At 39.5% G+C, this 18,351-nt stretch overlaps 1 protein-coding gene across 6 annotated transcripts in view; it reads right to left on the reverse strand.

Annotated features, from left to right (window-relative positions):
• Window positions 1-18,351, reverse strand: part of Zfp385d (zinc finger protein 385D) — a 380,934-nt gene that overhangs the window by 237,328 nt on the left and 125,255 nt on the right. For 5 of the 6 annotated variants that reach the window (NM_001013992.1, XM_063274196.1, XM_039093237.2 and 2 more), the window contains 1 exon segment: window positions 14,450-14,592. The exons of the other annotated variant lie outside the window; for it this stretch is intronic. In NM_001013992.1, the coding sequence (NP_001014014.1) occupies window positions 14,450-14,592 (143 nt within the window). 6 annotated transcript variants of the gene reach the window in all.

The following is an 18,351-nucleotide window of genomic DNA, read 5'->3' on the forward strand; positions in this document are numbered from 1 at the left end:
CGGAGAGAGAGAGAGAGAGGGAGAGAGAGAGAGAGAGAGGGAGAGAGAGAGAGAGAGAGAGAGAGAGAGAGAGAGAGAGAGGGAGAGAGAGGGAGAGAGAGGATGTTTGGATGTTTGGGTTGGGTAATGGGAAAGAGTTGGATAGGGAGTGAGTAATCTGGAAGAAGCTGGGAATGCATTGTGAACATAAGCATGGCAATATCAAGGATTCCAGTGCTTTAACCTCTAGGAATGACAAAGCCTTCCCGGGTAAGACTCTAAAGGAATGTTAAGGCTTTCTTGAAACTGGGTGGGTGGGGGACATAAGGGTAGGGAGGGGTTGTTCCGAATGTGAGTGCTTATGATAAATGTGTTTGTGTATATAGAGACAGTCAACTGTAGCTTCCTCTTCCTGGATGTTTACAGCCCAAGACTGATCATCTACAGAGACCCTACCAAGACTAGCAAATCCCTGAGGTTCCAAGCTGAGGTTCCAGATAGTCAATGTTAGTAGATACCCGTCATTAGAGGTAACAGATCCACCTGATCCTATCTTTCTGTATATGTGTCTGTCCTTTATTTAATTTCCTTGCTGCCTCTGATCAGAGTTCCAGGAGCCAAACTGGAGAGGTCACAACAGTAGTGCTATATGCAGTTCTCAAAAAAGTTAAAAATGTTGAAAAATTGGAACGTTTACGATTTGGATGTTCTTTAAAACTAGCCAAATAATAGTTATATTAGAGCGATATGCATTACAACTTAGCAATTATTACACCTATTTCCAGAACATGTTAAAAAAAGAAACATGTTCAAATTTGTGTGTGTGTGTGTGTGTGTTGTGTGTGTGTGTATGTGAGTCATAGTTTCTTCATAAAGCACAACGACATACAGAAAGCACTCATCTGAATATGTCCATTTCATGCAGGCAAAAATGTACTAGACGGAGCCATGATCCTCTTCTTTCTTAAGTTTCAACAAAAGGAGTAAAAATTTATTATTTTTCAGGTAGCTGTGCTGGTTAGCTTTTGCCAGTTTGATATATTCTAGAGTCACCTGGGAAAGGGAGCCACACTGAGAAAATGTCTTCATTGCATGGCCTATAGGCTTGTCTACAGGAACATTTTCTTGATTAATGACTGCTGTGAGATGGCTCATCGCTGGGTAGGTGGTCCTGGTTGTATAAATAAAGCAAGGCTAAGGAAGCAATAGAGAGAGTAACTCAGTAAGCAGGATTCCTGCATGGTCTTTGCTTCAGTAACTTCTTCCAAATTTCCTGCTTTGAGGTCCTGAAATAAGCCCTTTCTTCTCCAAGTTTCTTTTGTCCCCGGTGTTTTATCACAGCAGAGAGCAAATAAAACACTGGCAAAATCATAGAAGTGTTTAGGCAGAAACTATGCAAAGATATTCTAAAGAGCTCTGAGTATTTTGGTAAAAATAATTATATGCCTGTAGAATTTCCTCTAGAAGATTCTTTAGAGCTACAGGCGGTCAATAGCTGCTAATAGAAAGAGAATCAATTTCATCTAGGGATGAGCTTCTGAATCGTTTTCTCATTCCAAGTGGTCAGTCCTGGACAGATGAACATATGAGCAATGCAAATGGACTCAGTAGTCTCTGTGTGTGTGTGTGTGTGTGTGTGTGTGTGTGTTTGTGTATGTGTGTGTGTATATGTATGTATGTATGTGCATGCATATGACAATAAAAAAAGGAGATTATGATTGGGGCCATGGGAGAATTTGGGTTGGGAGAGAGAGAAATCAACTCAAATGCAGTGTTCATATATGAACTTCTCAAAAAATAAAATAAAATAATTGAAAAAGAAGAAATATCTTTATTCTACTCTACAACCACTAGCATTCTTCTTGTTTCTATTTTAAAAAAATAACTGGAAATAGAAACCAAAACCAGCTCTACGAATCCTATACAGTCTTTAGAATATGTATAGGAAAAGCTAATTCTTCCAAACTACTTAACAAGGTCATGAGATTTAGTTTTGAAGCATTGAAGAAAGGGCATTTTAAAAATCTAATATTAAATTTTCCATTTTACCACTTGTCTATGTTAGAGATGAAATGTGGGGGAAAAGGCTGTAGCTCAGTGAAAGGTAAAATGCAAATATCTTACTTTGAGGTATCTTGATTTATGGGCTTCAGGGACCATTAGCCACTGCCTCATCTCTGGAGAAGAATGGAAATTGAGTACAGCTAGAGAATAAGTGAAAATGAATTTGTGGCTCTCTTCCGCATTGTGCAAATTACCTAAAGGTCTACTTCAAAATCTTTTGACACATATGTGGCATTCTAACTGGTCACCACATACAATAGATCACAAGAGATCAACAACAGACTGCTGGCTGCTGACAGGGTTCTACCTGTGAGCGAACAGTACTTTATAAAATAACATGATGATTAGTTACAAAAAAGAGTAAGATGACAAAAGCATACAAAATTATTTAGAAATATACATACATGTATATAACAACAATTAATTTAAGAAGAGGCCATACATTTGAAAGAGATCAAGGAGAGGCACATGGGAAGGTTTGGAGGAATGAAAGGGAAGGAGGAAATGATGTAATTATAATCTCAAAAAATTAAAAACAATAGTAGTTTTGGGATGTATTCATTTCTACCAAATAATATGATTCTTGGCTTTCTATAAAAGCTTCTAAATGATAAGTTTCACTTCTTTACTTGTTTCTTGGCCGACAAGCACAGGTGGATCTGCACAGGTCTGTGACCCACCTTGGACAAGCATAATTTTTGAGGCATTGGCAATTAATTAACTCCTGTGCCAAAATTCTGACAGCGCACAGGACAAGAACCATCCTAGCAATCGAGAGGCAGAATCAGGCATATCTCTCTGAGTTCGAGCCAGCCTCGTCTACAGAGTGAGTTCCAGAACACCCAAAGCTACACAGAGAAACCTTGTCTCAAAAAAAAAAAAAACAAAAACAAAAACAAAAACAAATTTCTCTCAGCAGATTGAAGAACCTGTGGTCATTTAGACAAGAGACGCTATGGCTACTGCCAACAGGTTCTCAATGAATTATTTTGACTAAGGGTGAAAAGTAATAGCAGCATCATGGCTCTTTGCAAATTTGTTGGTGAGAGGAGGATACAGTAGAAACTTTTCTTAAATGAGAGTGGAGGAGGTCCAATATCTGTAGTCAGCTCTGAAGTGGAATTCACACCAATTTTGTCTACGGAGTAGGATGCAGTGAGTCACCAGTTAAATGACAGAATCACACACACAGGAAAAATCAACCCAACTTTTGGACGTTACATTAACAATCTTCCTAACTAGATTTTCATGCTAGAAAATCTATTTCCACAGCCTTCCTTGGTATCTACTGTTCTCGTTTGCTCTTTCTCAACTTTAGCGGCCAGTACATTGTCCTACTGGATGACATACAGACTCAGCAAATTACAGTTCCAACTGTAGGAGTCAATCCTTAGATATTTGTACAGTGGTCTTATAATTTCTCTTTGGTTTTCATTTTTCTGTCACTTTGTCTTCTAGTGTGAATGCATCTAACAGTTTAGGAAGACTAAGTTGCTACTGGAGTAGGATTGAAAAAACTGATTGCCATGTAAGGACTCCTGTGTCTATGATAGCCCATATACAGTGTAAATGCTTGTGTGGGTGACATAAAGCATGCTCGTGAATGCCCTTGAAGTTTCCATTCATTGTCAAGCAATCTCAGTTGCAATTTCCTTGGGAAATAGACTTCATTCTTGGAGTCTAAGTTCTGAAATACCACTGATTCTTTGATTACTTAGCTTGTATTGCATACCAAAGTTCTGACAGCTGGTTAAAGAAGCTGCCATTGTTTAGACAAGAGGCCTTCTAGTTCTGCAACACACAGAGAGGATCTGGACTTGGATTCCCGAGTCTAGAATCCAGCCAAGATTCAGCCAGAGACTCCTATGTGGGAGCAAATAATTTTCTCTCTCAGAGACATTCTTCTCTCTATATCATTCTTATAACACCTGTGATCTACGAGGCTTTTAAGAAAGCAAATTTCAATGTAAAAAGTACAAAAATGTTTCCTTAAATTTAAATGACACATTATTTTTTGTTTAAAAGGCAGTATGTTCTATGTTAGACTCATTCCTTGGTGTACAGTATTTTGGGAAGGGTTAAATGGCCTCAGAGAATTTTCTTACAGTGGAAGTGGCTGAAGCTCTAATTTCTGAGGGTCCACACTCAGTGTTCCTGGATATAATCAAATAAAATCCCAGATTTCCAGGTGCCAGGCCCATTGTAAGAAGAGGTAAGATCAGATGACTCAAAAAGTCATTATCTTTCTAGGGTTGGCCAATCAGTACCCAAAACTAGGATCATCTAAACAACAACAAAAAAATGTATTATTCAAAGCAAGAAATCCAAATTATAGGGAAGGCAGGGCTATGATTCTTTCATGAAGCTATGAGACAATTAACATTTTTGGCATCTTTAAGTGTATCTCCCATGACTCTTCCTCTGAGTGTCTCTATGTGCATAATGCATTACATCCTACCTTTTTAGCTTCATGGTAATTAATTATATCTTCAAGGAGCCAATTTCCAAGCACCACACTATAATCCAGTGGGGGATAGTACTTAATCATGTGAATTTTGAGCAGCATAATTCAGTTCACAATGGTAGGAATGGCTGGCATTGTCAACACAAAGCAGAGGACAGGACTTTTAGGACTTTTGGTTTGGTTTTTGTTCTGTTCTGTTTTACCTTGGTTTTCATCATACAGGTTTTTTCTGTAAAGTGAATCACACAAACCAAAATAAATTAGTGCTTAAAACTTCCTTTCTATTTGAATATATCTGTGTCTAAGAAAATATGTGTGAAGAAGATAAAGCCAAGAAGCTGTGAAACTCCTGAATGAGCTGTGAAATTCAGTGTTTTCAAACCGTTTCTGTTATTTTTCTCAGAATCCTACTGACCAAGGTAGTCAGAAACAGATACATCCTTTCCCAAGCTTCATTCCCTTATGATTAAATCAATATCTAGAGATATATATGTGTATGTATATACATACATACATACATACATACAGATATATCTGTATATATATTATGCAATCGCCTTTAATCATTTTACCTGGAAGGGCAGATGGAAAGCAGCTTATCTCCCTGATCATCACTTAAGAACATAGTGAGCACTGAGGGGATTCAATAAGGAAATGTGTGGTTCTTTACAATCTGAATCATAACGCACTAGATATTCAAACAGCAAAATAACTAAATAAGGAAAATAAAACCATTATGATGGGGGAAGAAAAAAGTTCATGTGAGTGCATTTCTTTAGATTTTTATTTCCAAGCCTGGATGGTCTATATGCCTTGTGTGTTTTGGGATCATTATGGTTGGTTGCTTGACTTTCACAGACTTTTGTTCTCACAAGAAGCTGCAGGGCTCAGCAAACACGCTCGGATATGTGTCTCCATAGGAGGCATGAAGAAAGAAGACCTCGTAAGCAGATGTTTCTGAAGAGGCTCTGCTATACAAATTTGGCATAGTTAATGCACACAATGTAACCTGTTGCATTTGTCTCCAAAGGGGAAGAAGCTTAGTAGTACCATAGTTATGAATGCATCTCTCAACAACAGACATACCTCACCTCTGTCAGCTGTGACTAAGGAAGACAGGGTTGTTTTACAACCCATAATTTCACCTTTGCTCCCCACTTATTTTAGTGGCAGCAACAGTGCCAGAAATCAGAGCAGTTCCTAATGTATAAATGAAATCTAATTAATATTTCCTCGAACTAACCATATAGATGGGTACCTAACCTTCATTTCTACCACCCCTAGCATTGGCTGAAGAGATGTTTTCTTATGACTGTAGCTAGTAAAAAGACAAAGTCACAGTAGACAGTAATATTTCAAGAATCCTCAGTTATTTACAGTTTAATATTTTTCACAATGTAGAGACTCTCATGCATGCTAGGCAAGTACTACATTGACACATATCATCTGCCCAGTAATACACACACACACACACACACACACACACACACACACACACACACACTAAAGAAAGAGACAATATATGCCAGATAGTACAGTGGTGTAGGCTGAGCATCTCCAACTTAAATTGCTTTGTGATTTCTGATTAAGGGTCTGTAATGGCTATTTCTGGTTGTCAACTTGACTATACCTGGAATGAACTACAATCTAGAATTGGAAGGCTCCCCTGTGATCCAGATCTTGAGGCTGGGAGATACAAGTTTCTGACCTGGATCTTGGCATGGAGAGCTTGAGGTATGGTGGCTTTGATTCCCAGGAGACTAAGGCAAGGAGATCTCTGAGTTCAAGGTCAGCCTGGGACAAAACAAGTCCCAGATCCAGGTGTGGTGGTACTGTTTTAATCTGGGCCACAACTTCTGCTGGAGACCTACATAAGGACATTGGAAGAAGGAAGAGTTGCTCTTCTTCGCCTGCCTGCATTTACTTGCCAGCGGATCTGTTGGAATCTACTAGCCTTGTGGGACTGAGCGACTACTAGATCCTTGGGCTTCCCCATAACAGCTGACCATTGCTGGGGAGTTGGACTACAGAAGTTGATGTACATCATCATAACAAATTCCTAGAGTCATAAATTCTGTGACTCTAGAAAGCTCTGACTAACACAGGGTCTTTTCAGATTGTCAGATTGGTCAATATTTGCATCTACATAGTGAAATAACTTAGGGATGAGACCCAACAGAAACATGGATCATCTTTGTTTAATTTGCACATTTCCATAGCCTAGAGATGGTGTTAATAATTTTAGCTGTAATGAATCTCATTGGCTTATATATGTAATTCTCTGTCTGTGATATCATGCTTCAGCTCACAATCTTTCAGATTCTGGAACAGTTCTAATTTTGTATTTTTGAGTTAGGGATGATCAACATTGTAGCATCCAGCTAGTACATATCCGAGGGTAAATTCGAAATGACCCATTTTGAGCCGTGCATTTTATCAATATTGCAAGTGCTCGTTTCAACTTCAGTTCTGCAAAATTTTCTATAGTTTAAGCTCATTTAACCTGTTCTTTTAATATCCTAAAATGCTTAATACAATATACAATAGATTGATATTATAAATGACCGTCTTTGGTATCTTTTGTATAGAATACCTCCTGGGATTTCACATCACTGTCTACTTATACAATAAAAATGAATGAATACATGAGCCAACATAAAACTGTGAATTAGAATTTATGAGATGTTTAGTACGATGTTAGGTTTTATCATAAGTTTTTCAATGCAAATTCTGGCTAGAAAGAAGGAATCTAATAATAAGAATAATAAGGGATACCACTTTTCCCCATTGCTTTTCAACAAGTGTCGTGAACCGCAAAAGAAAGCTCCTGCTTGTACAGTTTACTGTCTTAAATTGTGTTTTAATATCTGAGTGCTTTCTTTTCCTTAGGAAAAATTATTTCAAGTAGTCACTAATCAGCTATACGGACTCTGAAATAAGAACAATATTCTCTCCCTCCCACTGCCTTAATCTCTCTGGCCTCTCCTCTATTTTCCCCTACTCAACTGCACTTGGCTTGTCTTCTCTTCTCCCTCATTTTTCCTTCATTTCTTCCTCACTCTCTCCTTCTATATCTCCTCCAGTCCTTTCTCCTCTTCTTACTAGTCCTCATCCTCTTGTCATGCTTTCTTCCTTCTCTTTCTCTCCTTCTTATTCCCTTCCTTCTGTTTTCATCTCCTGCTTCTCTTCCCTCTCCTTCCCCTCCTGGTTCTCCCCTGACCCCTCCTCTCATTTTCCCTTTCTTCCTCTCCATCTTCTCTCCCCTCCTTCTTCTTCCTTTGTCTTACTAGTATTGTAAACCCAGTGTATAAATTGACCAGACATACAGCCAAGGTCTAACACATGCCTAGTAAGTGCATCAGTCAGAGCTGTACTGCCATTTCCTTATCCTCACACTGTATTATATTCAGGACTGTGTTTATAACAGATGCTTTGGAATATTGCTTTCAGTAGGCACGTTTTTTTTTCTACACTGAGAATTAGTCAGCAGGACTATGAAGTTTGTAAAACAAAGACATTATTGAATAAGCAAACAAAAACACATTCATGTATTTTCATACTGGAAAGTAAGTGATACTACTGAGTTAGCTCTGAGTTTCACTCAAGAATCTTCAGGGTTCATCACATGGTAGATCTTCAGTGACCACTTGCAAAATGATTGCGTAACTCTCCACAGACATGAGGACTGTCCAATGTTTGCATCTTCTAGCTTCTCCCTCTGTCTTGTTAGGTCACAGGTCCCCTCTAGCTACTCAGCCCTCTCTCTCTCTCCCAGAGATAAGACAGCATCCAATCTCAGGGATCTTTCCCTTCAGTATCACTCTGTCACGAATTGTGAGCCCCAGCTAATACCACTCTTCAGAAAGGTAATTCTTTACAGTTCCACAAACCCATGAAATTTCTAATTATAAACATCCCACAACTACTGACTATGAATCTGCCTTTTAATATGATTTCCCACAATTCACATGAAAAGTACTTGTATAAATAGTATAAACTCCTCTTCTTCACCCCAGCCTGCCCCTCTTTTCCCTCCCCCTACTCCACCCCCTCGTCCTTTCTTGCAACTGACATCTGTAATGTGGGCCTGACATAATAGCTCAGTGGATAAAGGTACCTGCAGCTGAGCCTGACAACCTGAGTTTGATACCTGGAATTCACATGGGAGACAGAACCAAGTCCCAAGAGTTGTCCTCTGACTCTACATATGTGCCATGCATGCACTGCCCACACACATAGCTAAATATAGTAATGACCAATCTATGTTAGAGTTTCCAGGAGTTCAGATTCACTGAAGAGGAATATGGAAAACTAGAGAAGTACCCCACTGTCAGGAGATTGATCTTTTCCTTTCGAAGTCTCAATTCTTATCTCAATTCCTACTCTACATTGTCCCCTCCTTTCTGAAATCATATTTATGCTAATTCATATTTCCATATTAAAGGATAGTTAGGCAGAATGAAGTAGAGCCTGCCTCACCCTGTTTCACTCCCCATCCCCTTGATGACCTCGAAGGTCCTCCTGGAAAAAGGAGAGTACTCCATATCCACTGATTATGAAGTAAGGACAAGTAAGTACATTCAATCAGTTTTATCGTTTTCTTACGCATCATAATGAGATCTAGAGCCATGAAGAATGGAATGGGAGCCACAGCCTATCAGACTGCATGAAGATGCCCTTAAACTTGTAGGTTTACACATATTTTAAACGTTCATCACCAACACCTGTTGCATTTCACTTTCCTCCTAACTGGACTACTTTCTGGGGTTAGGCTTATCAAGATTTAGAAAGTAGTTGTAACTCGCAAGCCTCAGAAAGGAAATGACTTAAAATTTCAGAAGTTCTTGAAGCAGAGAACGTCTCACCAAAGTTATGTCAGCAGTAGGAAGGCTGGGAAGAGCAGACTCTCTGACCTGGCAAGATGTCTGCAAGTCATACATGACACTCCAGTTATGTAAGTGTTGCAAGTTATTACCTAGACTAGGGGAGGCTTTTTGGGGATTCATTCATCTTTGATTCATCCATACTCCTATAAGCAATCCTTCATTGGTACTCCCATAATGAACACAAACAGCTGGGGTTTGTAGACATTTATTCACATCTCGAGAGTAAAATTCATACAGTACCATGACATGCTCTAACAGTTTGCTCCCATTATGAACAACATTCTCGGTCACAGCTTTAACCTCCAGAAGTTAAAACATACATGACTTTCAGACAACAGATGTAAACATTTAGTTCTTCTAAGATTTACAGTCTGGTACACCAGGCCTGCACTGGACTTTCTTCTTTTCAGCTCTAGTTACTGAGTAGTCCTAATGTACTGGGCTTTTTTCATGGAAGGGGTCGTTATAAAGTCTTTGATAGAGCAAGTTACTGTACCCTATATCACAGTAAACTGAGATTTTCATACCTACAAATCCTACAGACAGATTCCACTAAGAAGAAGCAATTCATGAGGTCTGAGAGAAAGAGACTTGTACAGGGTATCTGATGTTTTTCTAACTTCCTCACTCAGTGAAAAACACACAAAAACCTTAGCCAGCAGAAAGCTTATCCTTATGTTTCATTTTTTGTAAACAGCTAAAGATTTCATAAAAAGCTAAATCTTTACAATAAATGATCCACCATTTGAAAGCAATAGTTGTTTTTTTTTTCCTCACAGACTTTCAGGAGGACAACTGCACTATAGAATATGCTTACATTCTAGGCTTGACCATCTCTATCAAAGCAGACATGTAGTCCATTACCAAATTCCTCCTAATATACTGGACTATTTTCATGGAAGGGGTCATTATAAAGTCTTTGATAGAGCTACTCTTGGCAAGTTCCACACCAGGAAAATCTAAGTGGTCGTTTAATCAATGGATTAACTTGTAGCCCATGGTCTACTTTATTCTATTTTTTAAAGCATTCTGTTATTTTTTCTCTCTCATATATTACATCCTGACCACGGTTTTCCCTCCCTCCTCTCCTCCCAGTACTCTCCCACGTCTCTTCTCCCTCAGATCTTTCCCTTCAAAAAGGGTAGGCCACCCAGCAATATCATATTTTAGGTACCTCTATTCATATTAAGGCTCGATGAGGCAGCTCAGTAGAACGAAAATAGCCCCTGTTCCTGGTGTTATGTATCTCACAAGAACAGCATGCTCTATGACTATGAGAGAGAGAGAGAGAGAGAGAGAGAGAGAGAGAGAGAGAGAGAGAGAGAGAGAGAGAGAGACACCTAGGTCACATCTATACAGGCTTTCCCTGGTTTCAGTCTCTGTGAGCCCTTATGAGCCCTGTCCTGGTGTTCTTGACCCCTCTGGCTTCGACAATCCTTCCTTACCTTTTGAAGGATTACCTAATGTTTGGCTGTGGGTCTCTGCATCTGTTTCCATCAGCTGCTGGATGAAGTTCCTCTGATGACAGTTGAATTAGATATAAAACTGAAAATTTCATTGACCCCCCCCCACAGATGTGTTTGATTCTATCCTAGGACTATAGATTGTCCATACTTGGTTTTTCATCCTCTAGGCACTGTCAGGTGTGCACTCTCTCCTGGCTCTCAAATTGGACCTGTCATTGGTTGACCACTCCCCAGACTGTGACAACTTTACCTTAGCCCATATTGTAGATGGGACAAATTATCAAATTATAGGTTAAAGGCTTTCTGGCTGGATGGGTGTCCCCAACCCTACACTGAAACACTGGCAACTGCCTGGTTACTGCAGATGGTCTGTTCCCTTGATTCTTACAAGGAGAAAACAGCAGCAAAGAAGATGAAGAAATTTGCTTAGTGGTAGAGCAGAGTAGATCTTTCCTTTTTCTTTCTTTCTTTCTTTCTTTCTTTCTTTCTTCCTTCCTTCCTTCCTTCCTTCTTTCTTTTTTAATAACAGACAATGCTCACTGTCAATCAATATAACTACTTTGTTTTAATGTTTCCTAAGAGCCAGGAAAGTTTGAAATCTGGTCTTAATAATCTTCCAGATACATTGCCTAAACAACTGTAATGCTGACTTGGGACTAGCATGTCAGAAAGCCAATTGGTCTCCCAGACCAAGTAACACGTTCATTACAGCTCAGGTATTTGGTAGGTGCAAGTTGTTGCCAGAAAGCCACCAGAAAGATAAACAGTGAGATGAGCGAAGGAAGCTGGAAACTTGCAGTGACATCATTTAAGAGGAAAGAATTTCAGTGTTTGGTGAGTTTTCCATCACTTTTTGTAAAAAAAGCAAGAAAAGAAACTGTAGTCTTAGACATATCAACTTTATGCTACCATGCTTCGACCTGAATTCATTTCTTTCCTCCCCTCCTGCATCTTGTTTCCTCCCTTTTTTTGATGATTTCCTTTAATTGTTTTTATTTCAGTTAGTTTCATGCATATATATTATTATATATCTCTCTCTTCTTTTTTCCTTTTCACAGCTATTTCCTTCTCTGGCTGAACTTTCCAGCAAGACCCTCTCCTATTTCCATGGCTTTTTAGTGCGTGCACCACTGACTTTCTTTAGAATCACCTGCATAAGCCCAGGAAGTAAGTTACTTGGACAACTTTTCAGTGGCTACATCACAGAAAGCAAAGGTTTCTTTTCTTCATTTTGTCTCAGCTGAAGCCATCTTTGGCTTGCCTGAAAGTGACTTCTTCCTTTCTACCACTGCTGTGAGGCTGAGCGAGCACTCCATCCTGTACTAGAAACTTGGAGTCGCAGTGCCCTAGCTAACTGTGTGCTGTCTTCTGTTAAACTGCTTCCTTGTCTCCTAGCACTACTTCCCCTCGCAACTGCCAGCCAGATACAGTTTCTCTCTGTTCTTTGCCTTTAAAAGCTCCCTGTAAAATGCCTTGCAGGCAAGTCTGCTCTGAGAGAAGTGCTTCTCTCCAAGTAGTCTCTACCAGACTCTTATTCAGATTTTGGCTTTTTACCCAGCCACAGAAGGGCATGACATGACACCCCTTCCTCGACAGCCATTAATTGCCAATGGTCCCTCATGGATAGATGAGGCCTGGTATTGGATAGAGAATTAATGGCGCCTGTCCTATGCAGGTCTTATGTACCTCTCCATGCTTAAATGCAGTCACTCATGAATGCATATCCAGAAGACGTATTTTGTAACATATTTATTCATCTTCTAGCTCGTTTATTCTCTATGTCCCCTTTTCCACAGCGTTCCCTGAGTCTTGGAGCAGTGATGACATTAATCTCTTAGAGCCAAGCACTCCCATCGACCATGACTCTTAGTCTCCTCTCTGTATTAACTTCCTTCTAGTGCAGTAACTGCCTGCCCTTTCATACAAAGTCTTTCAGTGTGAGACCACACTGACCTTGAACTCGAGATATTACTGCCTCAGCCTCCTGAGAGTGGAAATTGCAAGCATATACTACCACGTCTACGCTTACACTATCTATCTCAAAGGAAGACTGGTATAGAAAATTCCTTTTCCCCTACTAAGTACAAAGTGTTCATTCACTACGCCTTTGCCTCCTCATATCGTTGGCATTCGTATCTGGCACAGTCAAAGTCCTGGTGATAAAACATTATTAAGGAAATAAGCCCTCGTAGATCTCCATTACTCTCTTGAATGGCTTAATTGTGCCCAGATTATTAAACTTTTTCTTAAGTTTATCTCTGGGTAAGTTGTAGCAAGAAAACAGCATTATTGAGCTCACTAGGCCCTAGGTGACTTCTGATCTTAATCATCTTTTCTTTGGTGCTGTTGACATATCCTGTCACGGATAAGCCCTGCTCTGTACCGTAGCAAGTGCTGGAAGCTGAGGCAAGTAATGTCTAGGGGAAAGTCCCTCACTGGTCTCTAACCTTTACAAGTTCACTTCAACTCTGATCTAAGAATATCTCATGATACAAACACAAACACACAAAAGAATTATGATAAATATGATGAATGCCAGCATACAGGCATCTTAAGAAAGGGAAAATATGAACCAGAAAATTCATTGAGCTTGTGCTGAGAAATTAAATGCATCACATTCTTGGGCTTATCAGACTGATATTTATTATTGTGTCTTTTCAGATGAATAAACATTTACCACTTATGGATAGGGAACCTGGCACAGGAGATCCAACAGCAACACAGAACAAAGGGAATTTCTTGGTTTTATAGACTTCACAGGTAGGGGTCCCTGAGCTTAGAGGAAAACAGGTCTTTGATTTTAGAGGAAAGGAAGGTTTCCAATTTTAGTAGTTGAGGGAAGACTCTAGAAATAGTATAATGTTACAATATCCAATGTAATCCAACTGCTCCATGCAATCTTAAAGTTGCTACACACTAAGAGCTTAGCCTCTGAGAGAAGATACTAAGTCACATTTGAGGCACTGCTGATGCCTCTACCGTGGTTGTGTCTGCACTGTAACATTTCAGTATTTACACACACACACACACACACACACACACACACACACACACACACACAAAACTGTATCATTGCACAGAAGTTAGACATAGATGGAAAACGGGTGATTTGGAATCTGCATCTTCAGTTCTACTACTTTTATGGTTCTATTTATTGCAATAACAAAGAGTTATAGATTTGAAACAATTTGAAAGACTCACATGTCAGAAAATCACATTGAACATCAACTTTTACACCTCATAATAAATTTGATCAGTTTCGATTTTGCAAGTTTCAAAAAGGTGTTCTGTCTGCTTTACCAAAAAAAAATAATAATAATAAAAAAATTTTTAAAAACTCTCATAGACAACATCAACTCCTAATCAAAGAATGAATTCTCTTTTATCGCTCTCCACACCAGGAACCTGGAACCTGGATCCTTGGACATTGCTTTTCTAGATGGACACCCAACTTTACTGTGGCACAAAGAAACATGTAGGGTAAACAATACTTCAAGACAGAGGCAGTGACTAACTCTCCCACCCTACCCCTAGTCCTTTGTGCCTTCTCATTCATCACAGACAGGTAAAATTTTGGATCTGACACTCACCGCATTAAAATTGGGAAACAGGTTGACTGTTGCTGCAGTGTCAAGAGGAAAGGGGAGAAAAGGTTTAATATCCAATGATGGCTGCAAAGGAGGGGCTGGCGGATGGATCAGGGCTGGGAGAGCGGGACTCTGGCATGTGCCACCTGTAGAGACAAGAGCAAAGGGGATATTCAGGGACACTGGGCATAAAACAGAACACACCATTTTCTTTTAGGGAATAATAGCTTTCTGCTTCCCTGGGGAAAAAAAAAACCAAGACACAAAATGTCCTCACATTAGCCAGAATCTGACCAGTTGGGCAGCCAAGGGTAAGGGAGCACCTCCTTTCCCTGGGAGTGTGACTACGCGATTATGTAAGAATCACTCACTATTTCACACTCTACCACTTGCTTTTGTTTTTCCAGCCATTCGTCTCTAATCAACTTCTCTGGATTCCAAGGGAAATCTGCTAGATTCTCATACTGCCATCCCATTCCTCTCCGAAAGCTTAACCTGCTCAGAGCATGCTGCAAGTCTGAGGGCTATTTTGAAGCACTGCTCTTTTCACCAACTGAAAACTCTGGCAGTGTCACAATATGAGTCTGGCACAAAAAAGAAACTCAGCCACCAGCCATACCTCAATGCCCTGGCAACAAGAAGACTTAAAAAGCCAGCAACCCGGCATTAGAATCCTAACAGCACTGAGCTGTTCAGCACCCTGGAGCTCTGACAATTCAACAACTGACTGTCTCCACCCAAGTCGTGAGTGGGTGGAATTTAGACCAGCACCACTGAGCAGGCAATGCGAGTATTACACCAACACAGATCCCCCACTGCACACCAGTGGGAAGGCAGCCGCTTGCTAAGAGCACCCAGTTCTGGCCCCTGTTTTCAAACTAACTGCATTTAGAAGCTGAACGGATGGAAGCATAGCCTTGATATTCTGTCTCCCATATTTTGATAACATTCCAAAACATCAAATTTCCGTTAATTAAAGACCGAATCCTAGGAAACTATTAAAGTGTGCCAGCGTTCTTCTAATCTGAGAGACAAGAAACAGATTGTAAAAACCTGCTTCTGAGAAGCCAAGGAGAATTAGGAAAACAAAACCCAGTGAGGTGTTTTCTTGGCTCACAGAAAATTCTCAGAGACAGAAGACAGTAAGCAAGGGTGTGGTGTACCACTTGCTTTCAGACCATTTTGATTTGAGAGTAGAGGAGACTGAAGCCCCAGTTACAGGACTCAACTGTTCATAAGCAGCGCCAGCTACCAGGCTTAAAGTCAGCTTGAGCCAAATAAACACAATCAGGATTTACTCTTTTGCAGTTTGAATGTCCTCCTTGGGGATGTTCTTCAAGAACAAGGCTAACAAAATTCTAACAAGCACAACGAACTAAGTTTTTGTTTTGTTTTACAATAAAGTATAGGCCACAGAATTGAGTACAGATGTTAAAATAAACAGAGATAAAAAGAAAATATAGCAGGTCTATATGCACCAGAGCACACCATAAACTCTTTTTTATTATCCTCCTGACAGTATACTGAGTGTGGGTGGATAGGCTTTACTAGAGAGTCAGTCCATAAAATTTCAGAGATAAGCCTGTCATGACTTCTGTATTACTAAAAGATTCCCTTTAATAAAAACTTTAAGAACTCCAATAAAGTTTTGGTTGACACCTCTTCAGAAAACAAAGAGGTAAATTAAAAGTTTTGGCTAAAGTCAGCTTTAAAAAGTTTACAACTAACACCAAGCCTCAATATGTCTTTAAAATTTCACTCAGGGGAGACATTAATATAGTCCTATTACTAGCATTATATTTGATCTTAAAAGTCCTCGAATAGATAAAGATTAATATCAATCTATGTTAAAACATAGTAACAAGTTAAAACTTTTTAGCTGTTTAAGTTGCTTTCACTCACATAATCATAAGAACTTAACATCAGGTTGCATTCTGCAGTTACTTAAGTCTCCCTCCTGTCCATGATTGAGAAGACGTTATCAACTAGGCTACTTTTTCATCCGGCACAGTGTGAGGTATGAAGAATGAAAAATGTGTTAATTGGATTGACAGGTAATTACACCCAAACCTCAACTAGGTATGTATTTGATTTATATCTGTGCATACAGTTCAGGAACCTCTACCTAATGGAATTTCCTTCACACGACATAAAAAAGACTATATCAGAGTTACAAAAGACTCAAATGCTGGAAATCTGTGCCGATTTATTTTGTCTCTTCCCAAAAGTACAAAGAAGGAGACGTACAGGACCCCAGACCACGGTAACATGGGGATATGTAGTATTTGCCACTCATTATGAAATGGGGCTTGGTAAATTCTGTGGTGTCAGGAGCTCATTTTATTTATAATCTTCATCAATAATGTTTTGCTTATAGAAAGTCACACTTGAGGGCATATTAGTATTCTTAAAGAAGACAACAATAGAGAGTCTCTATGAAGTGGGCATTAGGAATTACAGAAGATCATGTTTCTTGCTGCTGTCACTGTGTCATATTGATAGACATACCTGTGGGTCTCCACAATATCAGAACTCACTGTGTATCAATAAATTCATGAGCTCTGTTGATGTCATGGCTTTGATTTGCAAAGCCATCTCAATTTCCCTTGGTATGTAGAGAGACAACCACGGGTTATTTTATTCCACTCTTAGTAATATTTACTCACAGATTATATAAAACACACAGAACATGTATATGTATATATGATAGAAAAGTTGTTTTAAAAAAAGCTGCATCAGAGTTCAAGGAGTCTGAATGGGTCTTGCTAGCAGCATAGCTGAAGCAAGGACATGAGACCATGCGATGCAGAGTTCTGTTAAATCTGAATGGTGTTAGAGTTGTAGAAAAGAGAGATGTTAGGCCAAGCCACAGAGCTGGTACTGAGCTAAGCTCCAGTGGTATCCTGTGACATAATAAGGTCAATGAGGCAAGGCATAGGAGTGGGTAAAGGTGGGAAGATAGGTGGGGAGATGTTTGAGTAGATAGATCAGTGGCAATTCAACACAGAAGGTTGTGTCAGCAGTAAGGACTGAGAGACCTGAAGTCCCAGGACCAGCTGGACGTTTTCTCCCATTTTCCCTTAAGGTGCCACATACAGGGAGGTGAGATAGGTGAATGGAGCCAATGCCATTGCAGTATTAAGTAGAGTTATTTTTATGAGATCCAGGTGACCGTGTTGTCATCTGGCATGTTAATGAATACATTGAACTTAAACTTTGTTATAGTTTCATATGGCCAACTGTTCCCACAGTCGTAAACTACTTTGATAAATTTCTAGAGTGAGTATTTATTACTCTTAGGGATAAGATCTTGTCAGTCTGTGACTCATGGGTGGTTCAGAACTCCTGGTGATGTAATAAGTGTATTACAAAGTGCAGAGTCTGCATACCTTTGATTTGTATTCAAAATAGTGCCAAATATTGTTGTCAAATAGAGTCACCCAAAGCAAAGGACATGCTAAAACCTACTCCTGGGAGCACCTGGATCACTCCAATCAAGAATTGCATTACAAACTCTGTAGCTACTACTATGTATGTCATGTATAATTTTATTAATACAGCTGCAGCAAAATGTAGTCACCCTGACTTCCAACCAATTCCTCTCTATCTATAACAAGTTCATTAAATAAAAATGCATTCAATGAAGGGCTGGAGAGTTGGCTTGGTGATTGACAACTCGTACTGCTATTGCAGGAAACACAAGATTTGTCCCCAGTACCTAAGTCAGATCACTCACAGCAGCCCCTTATCACTTCAGCTCCAGGGGCATCTGAAGTTTCTGGTCTCTAAGAACACACACACACACACACACACACACACACACACACACACACACACACACACAATTATCTAAATAAAATTAATAAAACATAACTCTTTTATTGTTTTTAATAAAGCATGTAAGT

Source organism: Rattus norvegicus, chromosome 15 (assembly GCF_036323735.1).
Source record: "Rattus norvegicus strain BN/NHsdMcwi chromosome 15, GRCr8, whole genome shotgun sequence".
Taxonomy (NCBI): Eukaryota; Metazoa; Chordata; class Mammalia; order Rodentia; family Muridae; genus Rattus; species Rattus norvegicus.